This window comes from Pocillopora damicornis, chromosome 1 (genome assembly GCF_964200805.1).
Source record: "Pocillopora damicornis chromosome 1, jaPocDami1.2, whole genome shotgun sequence".
NCBI lineage: Eukaryota > Metazoa > Cnidaria > Anthozoa > Scleractinia > Pocilloporidae > Pocillopora > Pocillopora damicornis.
The window spans coordinates 25,292,482-25,302,129 of record NC_142670.1 but is presented as its reverse complement, the minus strand read 5'-3'; the positions used below and the strand labels follow the sequence as shown (position 1 = coordinate 25,302,129).

Genomic DNA, 9,648 nt, shown 5'->3' with positions numbered 1-9,648 from the left:
CAACATTTCCAACCCTAACCCTAACCGCTCGAATGTAGTGGGTTCACATGGTCTAAAGCAATGTTACATAGTGCTTTCCCATCCACCGATTTTACTTCGTACCGCTGCAGTAACTGGTTTTAATCTTGAAACCTATCAAACTGAAGCACATCCTTTCTCGCCGTATGAATCATGTGGATGCCAGTATCAAAATAAAGATGAAGAAAAACCTATGTACCCCTAAATATTATAGGACAGCAGCCATTTCAGGTTGGCAGGCGAAAGTAAGGGGACAGAGACGAAAATATGGGTGTTGGTTGGGATCTGTCAATTTTGCTTGATTTGTTTTCAGCTTCGGACAGAAACGAAAGTCTTTTTTTCCATTTTCATGGCGTTTTGAATACTCTCTTTGACTGCTGACAAATCCCCATCGTATCCGCTGTTTGGTCGTTCTTATTCCCCCTTATACAAAGCCATGCGAGCAACCAGTGGCATCTTATTAGCCAAGCAAAATTCATGCCTATGGTAGTAAGGGTTATCTTTATAGAGAGAAACACTGCTATTAAAAAGCATTTCCTCGATCATTTATTGTAAACTTCACCATAAAAGCAATATGATACACACAAAGTTAGAAACGAGACAACTTTGAAATGTTTCGTAAAAGTTCGTTCTTGAGCTTTTATTGTATGATCCACACTCCTGAGGGAAATTCTGCTGAACAAAACAAGAACACATATGTCATTAAGAAAAATAATTATGTTGACACATTTACGATGAGAAATGTGGCATCGCATAGTAATTGATTTCTGGCATAACCATAATTTTTTATAATCATAATGTACATATTTCTTCTTAATCAAGTCTCGGGATTTCAACATTCCCAGTGCTAGGTTACATTATATTACATCAGGTTGATAACATACCCACAGAATGTAAAGTTTCTAGGGTGTAAAAAAATTGGAAACCTTTTATGGTACTTTACATAAGATATCTACCATGGAATGGGTTACGACCACTGCCATTGTTTCGGGCCTTTTTGAATCGGTCGAAGGCTTCAACTTCAGGTGACACGCGATATGAGCAAGCAAACAATAAAGAAATAAAATAAAACAGAAAACCACAAAAATGACCATTTATGAGTGATTGTATGATGCAATGGTTACGGAAAAAAGTAGCCGAGTACTGACAAATGGTCAAATCGGTGACATTACGAGGCCGCTCCTTCTCCAAAGAAGCTCACCCTTCTAGTCTTTATCAGATTCATTGCTAAAAATTACCAAGTAGAAAGCAGAAAGGCTGCAAAATTTTGAAAACCAGCCGCCATGACGTCTTCCCTAAATGCAAGATGTGCAACGCGGAAAGTCTGGCAACAATTATTCTCAGTAGTAACCGCGTTTCAACTGAGAATGGTTGGTAACGTGTTACTTTGGCAACTTCAACCAGTTCAAAATAAACCCATATTATCGGCTATTAGGCCTTTTCAAACACATATCTGATCTGTGTCTTATCTCGCTCTTCCGGACGGAGGGTAAGACGAGGAAACACCAGCCATCCCACCCACAGAGAGATCAATGGTTTTTCCTTAGATTAGGCAAGCTGTGAGAATATTTCAATCTCGACAAAATTTCCCTCGGCAGCTCCTCCTCAACTTTCTCTTAGATCCTTACGGTCATTCTATTTCCGTGACGTTAACGTTGCGAATAGCATTTTATGACCGAAATGGAAGCATGAGGGAAATGCTTGTAGTCTGGAAACTGACCAAATTAAGATTGAGACTTACCCTTACTCCTCATCCGCTGTATGCAAAATCAGTTGTCAATTGGAAGAGATGCCTTACATCCCTTCTCCTTACAGATGTTAAAATGACAGTCATTTTTCACTAAGCTGCCCTTTTTGCATCTGGATTGTATCCCTTTGGCCGTTTTCTTTTTAATACAGCCTCGCATGAAGTAAGGCGTAGGGCCGAACATTTTCTTTCTCACGAAGCATACATTCTTTGGCTGGCAATCTTGCGTTGTTGAATCGTTATCACAATCCTCCAAGGTAGTGAAGCTTTCACAGTAGGGGCATTCTAGATCTGAACATAAGAAAAGAATGCCTCAGCTAGATACTCCTTTAATAAAAATTACTGAACGCCAATTATTGCTTTAGATTTGAAGTTAATCTCGTTTTTTCCCACGGTCATAGTTAAAAGGTGAACGTCACCCCTACCTTTCTCTCATACCCATCTTCCATTAATCAACATTTTAAATCTAATTTTTGGGTCTGATAACACAGCGAAGCTATTTTACGCGTGACATCTCGTTAGTCCATTTAAGTATAACAGACGAGTTTTCATTAGGAAGTTTTTTAAAATTGCAGAAATGTCTCGCAATCGTTGAGGCGAGCTGAAAAGAAAAAGGATAGAAAACTTCTCGGGTTATTGTTTGAGTAGCGGTATGAACTTCCAGTGCAGTATGATTTATTTTGCGGAATTCAGAGAGCGAACCAGTTTTATAGGCTTTTGAATCGAAGAATTGTGCATTTGGACACTTGAATGCCGTTCGATTGACGTGCTATTTTGTTACTGACTACGCTGTACACGGAGGAATTAAAGTCGGTAACCAACAATAAACCCGTATTTGTATCACCTCGTTGGGAAACCCAATTTCACTATTGAATTCATTTTGAAACGATGACTAAGGCCTACATTAAAAGGGTCATCCTGATCTTGTGCAGCTGTAATCAACCCCGAATTAGACAAAAGCTAAGTTACGCGCGCCTTTCCACTGGTTCTGAATTGTCATCTGTCCTGGATTGGGGGAAAGACGTTCTATATTATATGAAACAAAAGGATTCCGTGTTGCCGTGGGTCTGTACAATAATGAATCACAGAAGGCGTCAAAATGGTGTAAGAACAGCAGAGGCACACTTGGCTGAGCCCCGTGTTCCATTTTTTTGTTCGTACCTTATTTGATGTCATCTGTGATCTGTTACTGAGCAGACGTAGTTCAACATAGTATTCATTAATCCACTGGTTAAATTCTGGGTGTGACTTACTTTTAGCCGTTAGGACCACAGCAAAGGTGCAAGCGACAAACACGAAGATCGTCCACTGCATCATAGTTTGAACAGTTCCTGCTTTAAATTTATGAAGTGAAAGAAAAAGAAATTGTCAAATTCTTTATCGCAATAGATGTATTTGTTCACCGTGATTTTAATGATAAGTTAATGTTTTATCGCCAAGGGTCACTATCAATTTTAGAATCAAGTTGTTAAATAAACAAGAGCCTTCATTTAGCGCGAAAAATTCTCGGATACGTGTTAGCGGATAGTACCAGTTCAGAGATGAGAGAGATTTTCCGAGAGTGAAGCTCGAGAAAAACTGTGGGCTACGCTATTTGCAGGTACATGGTGCTGGGAGAAACTCAAGAAAAAATTCGGTAAATGAAAAGTATTTTCATTGATACCATGAGGGAAAAGGTGATTTCTCAGTATTGTTTGCGCATCCAGAACTGCCAAAAGACTTCTTGTAATTAATTCTGCATTTGTCATCTTTCCCTTCGTCATGAAGGTGTTCTCGGAAAAAAGAACCAAGGCTAGATGCTTTTATGAGATAAAGGAGAGAGATTCATTACTCATTGCAAGTATAACTTGTTCAATTATTCGGCTTTACTTGCCTCAGGTCGAGGCTTAAACGCAAATTAAACATATCGAAGAGTGAAGAAACTTGAAAGACCGTCAAGCGAATACCAATTGATTTTCCAGGAGAAAGCTTCGTTTTTACTTACGGTCACCGATCATGACCTTTTGTAGTAAGGCTCTATTAAGTGAATGGCAACTAATTATATCATTCATCTCATTGTTCGAAGAACTCACTGGAGAGCTATGGAGCAACACAAGCAGAAAATTTCCCTCCAAAAAGTAAAGCATAATGTTTATTCAAAGTTTGCTACACTTGAAATAATGTGTAGTTTCGCTTCTATTCCATTTTTTCTATATCCATTCCATTCGTAAGCAAGACTTTTCTTTTGATTTCAACTTAACTTAAAAAGATAAGAAAAAAATGTCGAAAACTCAAGCATAACTGATATTTGAATATGAAAGCGATCTTCGCAGTAATGAACACTCTTAAGCAGTAGTGAAAATAAGGCCTGAAAAAAATTCAGGCCTGTACAGGATTTGAACCCATGACCTTTGCGATACCGGTGCAGCGCAATTAAATATTTACAGTCATTTATAACTGATACTCCTAATAATTTCATGGTGATTCGCAAAATATGAAACAATTTCTACCGTTAGCTATGCAACATTTTTATTTCATATCTATCCGTAAATGACTTCTCGTCAAAAAATTGTTCCTGCCTCGACTAAACGTGGTCATGATAGCCAATTATTATTTATCATTACAATCATAAAATCGCCAGTTTTCACTTTATCGAGTTTTTGCCTACCTTCAAATTCAGCAACGAATAAGTTGTGATTACCTTCAGCTCCGAGGAGAAGCGTTTTACCAAAGTATTCGTCGGGCTTTGGGGACCTTCAGCAAGCAACAGGTTGCTAAAATGATCAGTCTGAGCTTTTGATTTGTCTTTAAAGCATTTTCATCTGACCGAAGGATCACTCCTTAGAGATTTACTGGAAAATAATTGATTGATCCTTTCATATGAATAATGTGATCGTATTTCCATAACAAAAGCTAGCTTCAGAGGGTAGTATTCTTAAAAATTCGTAGCACCTTTTATGCGCATAATGCCTAGATAGACAAATGATTCATACACGTTGTCTCCTCTATCTGACTTAAAAACCGAAGCATCTCGTTCTCAAGGAAGCTTTAAAAATGTCCCTTGCTATTGTGAAGACATCACAGTCAACACAGCTAAAATCACTGAAAACTTTAGTCCGATGTCATGACAATTCCTTCTACAATGGAATGATGAAATAGTGAAAGTGAACAAAGAATCCATAGTTACAGAATGGATAGCCCTTTTCACCCACGAAGGTTCCTATTGATTTCGTCAGAGCTCGAGCAATACGGAATTCCATACCGTGTGACCCCAGATTTAGGTTAAGTCGCGCCAGTCAACAATAAGGCTGTAATTGCGGCCTTACAGAAGCGGTTGCTGGCCTTTACCACAATAACAAAACCAGTAGAGCCGTTGTTGATAATAGGGATCCTTTATCGAAATTTAAAACTAAAATTTCGGTGAACATATCAAATAAACTGATATGCCACATTGTTTAACTTTAAGTTAGCTACTGTAATACACAAATATTCTAACGTCCTATTGTCCCATCGGAGAAAATAATCTCTTAGCAAATTTACAATTTCTTGCACATATCTTATGTATCTCGTACCATTTATTTACGCCCATTCTTTTCGTTGTGTCGCATATTCATATTTTCAACATTGTTATCGTGCTTTATATAAATTACACCGCCCTCTAGATTTCATATTTCACGCCTTTTCTAGGCGAGTGCGAGTGTTTTGTGTTCTCTACATTCCTTAGCATTTTTATAGGCAATCACATGATTTCGAGTGCAATTTGGAATAAATAGGCACGAGTAAATTTTTTCAAAGACTAACAAAATTGCACGAGCCCGTAGGGCGAGTGCAATTTGTGATCTTTGAAAAAATTTACAAGTGCTTATTTATTCCAAATTTCACGAGAAAAATCATATGATTACGTATTAATAATATACATGAAAAAATACGAGGTAGGTTATCATAATTCTGCAGAAGCAAAGCGCGCGCATCAAGTGCAAAAATAATTTATTCAAACCCTGCAAGTGACATAGTGCGTTCGGTCAAAACAACCGCGTATGATCAAAAGAATAACATACAATGATATTTTCTCATCTTTTAAGGTTCAAAAAAGTTCAGAGTCCGCCTAACAGTTCGAGGAATTGTTCAGTCCGGTTTGTTACTTCTTGGCACCATAACCCTCTTTTGTACTGAATTACCTGAAAACTGCATTTCTCTTAACCAATCAGAACTAAGAAATCTTTTCATGTATCTTACTAGAGTAATAAATCAAGTGATGAGTAAAAGAGTCAGTTTAATTGAAGTGTGTCCTTGCCATAGTTTAAGTGCATTAAATCATCATTTAATTTTGAGGGAATCAGAAAAAAAGAACAAGTCAAAACAAAAAAGGCAAACAAAAGTAAAAAAATACCAGAGAAAAGAAAAAAACTGAAGAAATTAACATAACAAGAGCACACATCAAATATGAAACACAAGCTTCCAAAACCATGACAAAGGAAAGTCCCTGCAGGTTTGATTTAAACGCAATTTTGTTTCAGCAAGTTTTCCATCACAACGAGCCACGTACAATCGTGATCGTCATGATAATGCTTTTGCTCTCTCGTGCACTTTGCTCCATATTGACAGTTGCCCTCCTGCCGACAGAAAACAAAGAAAAAAGTTTTAATCATGCTACTCAGTGATTTAAAGAAGGATATTTTCAAAGAAGCCTGATATTAAACATTCCTCATGAGGCATCCTTCTGCGAACAAAGCTAAAATTTGCATGCAAATTACTTAACATCATACTAGTTTGTGTTTTTTCGTATAAATTTACGTGCTGTCGGCAGCTATTTTCCATTCCAATCTTTCTAAGTTTTCTACGATTCTAGCTCGCTGGCAAATCTTTGCAAAAAAATTGTTAAAATCTCTTTCACAAATAATCGAGCGTTTGTGCCCTTTCTAAATTAGTTATCACTCAGTACTAGTCACTAGTACACGAAAGCCATCACGCTGGTTGTCTTCCCTGTCTTTCGTACGAGCTGAAGCGTAAGCTCCTCGATGATTTTGTTCAAGGCCTCCGGTTCGAACGTTGAAATACTTTTGCCACCATAATTAACTGAATGTCTATCTCTTACGAAAAATCTCTCACTCTCTCACAGTGGATTTTGAGAAATCTTCACTATTTTCATTACCACGGCTCTTTATTCTTTATACCGAGGAAAGCGACTTTGCACTTAGCCTTACTCTCGCGCCGCAATTTCGGCGCCAGATCACTGAATCGCGAGAACTCGGAAAGGCCTCTTGACGTGTTCTCAGCCAATGAACATATTGAACATTTTGCATGCATATTAATAGGTCTGTAATTATATGAATCAATTACAAAATCGGACGATTGCGAAGCGAAAGTCCGCCTTGTTATTTGAGAATATGATTATAGAGAGAATTGGACGACATGAAGTGTTGTTACCAATTAACCAAAACAATGAAAAATTTGAGAAACAACAGTTAATTCGGCGAAATGCACAACACCAGCGCGCGCACATGACGCGTTCTGTCCACTTACACAGGCATGACGTATCAAGTGTCCTATTACACTTACCAATCACGAACATGACGCGTACATGTAAACTGTCCTATTAGTGCTCAAATCGGGCTGGTGATAATCAATCACGTTCGAGAATGTTGTTATGGTTTTGATTATGATGATAATAATGATAAAAATAATTTTTATGTTTGCAGTTCTCAGGTACTTAAAGAGAAACCAACTAAAGGAGTTATCTTCAGACATTTTCAGAAATAACACACAGCTTATTAAGTTGTAAGTTCGGAAAGCTATCATTTTTTAAAATAATCCTCTATCTTTTCCATGGCAACAAAAAGCAATGAATATAATTTTCCAGATAGAGACCGGATTGGTTGGGAAAAATGTCGGCACGTGTTACATCTATAACCATTGAAAAGGGATTTATCATTCTACTATTATTTCGTCTTCTGGCGGCGTCTAATTTTCAAAATGTATCCTCCCATTTTTACCTATGCATCGTATCGATCGCATAGGGCGCGTGTAAAAGACTAAACAACACAAAGCAAACCATTTAGGTGTTTATGACCAGCAAAAAATCTCACGCTCAAAGTTAGTTGTTTCAAAGCTCAAGCCCTAAGAGAGACCTTTAGATCGTTCTGCGCGGCATTTTGTCACTCCACTATAAGGTAAAATGGCATAACATTTAGTATCAATAACAGCGGAGGATAATTTCATCGAAATTTGTTTTAGGTATTTGCAGGACAACCGCTTAGAGGAGCTGCCTTCGAACATTTTCAAGTGCCCTACTCAGCTAAAGTCTCTGTAAGCTATGACCCTCCTAATTCTTAACAAGTGGGACTCTTTATTTTCATATATAAGGCTACCATGGCAAAAAAAAAAAATCTAAAAAACCTTCGATTTCTGTCTCGTCTTCTTATTCCTGAATTATAAGCAACCTATCGGGGTTGATCTCTCCTTCAAGTTTTAAAATATTCTGTACTGTAGGTGCCGAGCCACCTTAAATTTTAAAAAGAATTGATATAGTTGTTGATAAGATAAACTTATGCCTAGCCAGCTTACTGGTCATGGTAACCTTAGTCAAGTAAGTACATTTGTTGGTAAGAAAAAATAGTTACACCTTAGCGGCAAGTGCAACTTGTAGTCTTGGAAAAATTTACAAGCGCTCATTATGCCAAATTGCACTCGAAATCATGTTATTACTTGTTAATAATTTACGTGAAAAAACATCACAAAGAGTCCAGACAGTCGACATTTTGAAAGCCCGCCCGCACTATTTTTTGCTAATTTGCACTCGTTTTACAAGATAGTGTTAAAATTGTTTATTCAGTTTTGGATGTCCGCCGTAGTTTGAGCTCTTTGGGGGATAAAATGTATAGTCCTGGCTAGAGAATAGATAAGTAAAATGTGAACACATGTATACCCATTTAGAATAAAATTTTATCACAGAAAGGATAAAAAAGTACGAGGATCCAGATTTAAAGAAAAAGAAAGTCTGTTCGACGGATCAAGACATGATATAGAGCAGACGGCGCCAATCTATTTGTCTCTGCTCACCAACATGAAACATTATAAAAACATTATAGATTATATAAGTCTTCTTTGTTTTGTTTTGTTTGTGTTTAAGATTTGATTTATCCCTTGAATTAACTTAAAAAGTAGAGTGCGCCATTATTTAGAATGGAACTCTAAACTCGTGGCTAAACTCTAAGTTCTTGGCTTAACTCTTGGCTCTAAGCTTAACATGGACTAACTTGCTTCAGTAGATAGGCTGTTTTATGTAGAAGCTCAACTCAGCGATCACATGCTGAAAGCCTTTTGTACTTCCCAAGGGCTGGAACAGCTTGATTTAAGAAGTAAAAGTTGAAACACGTTTTCGCTCTTTTTAGGACAGCTTTTGATGTTACGCTACGCTAATTCACAGTAACCATTCCATTCTCCTCCCGTCTGTTTTTTTTTTTGTTTTTTTTTTGTTTTTTTTTTCATAACTGTAATGTATTTCACCGCCAAATTTTGCTGAAAACTTTATGTATTTTCAAAGAAGGAAGCCTCCAGGGGATTGCTTAAAGTAAATCAAGTTTATTTTTAATATTAAAAATAAAACATTGGTTTATTTTCATTTTAAATCAGCTTTAAAGTGAAAAGTCGGGTTTAATTATCTTTGATAAACTGCCTCAGATTGTGTTTTTTCCCACCAACATGGAAGAAAATTTTTCAGCGGGAACTTTAGTCTTTGAAACTTTTGTTTTTGCCATGACAAGAAGCCGCCCAATCCTTTTATTGCCCGCGATGCCGCCTGAGCAAGAATAAGTTGAGTATAATGGACTCATGGTTGAGAGCACTAATCCCCCCTATCAGTCTTTAAGGACTTTTTCGAAGTTCACTTCAGGAAACTTTTGTCT

General features: G+C 37.3%; 2 protein-coding genes across 2 annotated transcripts in view; one reads left to right on the top strand and one right to left on the bottom strand.

The window, feature by feature from the left end:
- Positions 1-551: 551 nt before the first annotated feature.
- Positions 552-3,213, bottom strand: LOC113664924 (uncharacterized). The gene is made up of 3 exons (XM_089208308.1): positions 3,019-3,213; positions 1,760-2,056; positions 552-690 (listed from the first exon to the last, which is right to left on the bottom strand). The coding sequence occupies exons 1-2, from the start codon at positions 3,080-3,082 to the stop codon at positions 1,788-1,790; spliced, it is 333 nt and encodes a 110-aa protein (XP_089064434.1). The 5' UTR covers positions 3,083-3,213; the 3' UTR covers positions 552-690; positions 1,760-1,787.
- A 5,757-nt stretch (positions 3,214-8,970) lies between these two features.
- LOC113664940 (uncharacterized) overlaps positions 8,971-9,648 on the top strand; it is an 8,806-nt gene continuing 8,128 nt past the window's right edge. The window contains exon 1 of the mRNA XM_027180569.2: positions 8,971-9,648. This exon is cut by the window's right edge and continues 211 nt beyond it. The gene's annotated coding sequence lies outside the window, so the exon portion shown is untranslated.

Excerpts from the sequence above, each read along its gene's own strand:
- LOC113664924 (XM_089208308.1), bottom strand. The coding sequence starts at position 3,082 with ATGATGCAGTGGACGATCTTCGTGTTTGTCGCTTGCACCTTTGCTGTG. Across the intron at positions 2,057-3,018 it reads TGTGGTCCTAACGGCTAAAA|ATCTAGAATGCCCCTACTGT; the intron begins GTAAGTCACACC and ends TCTTATGTTCAG.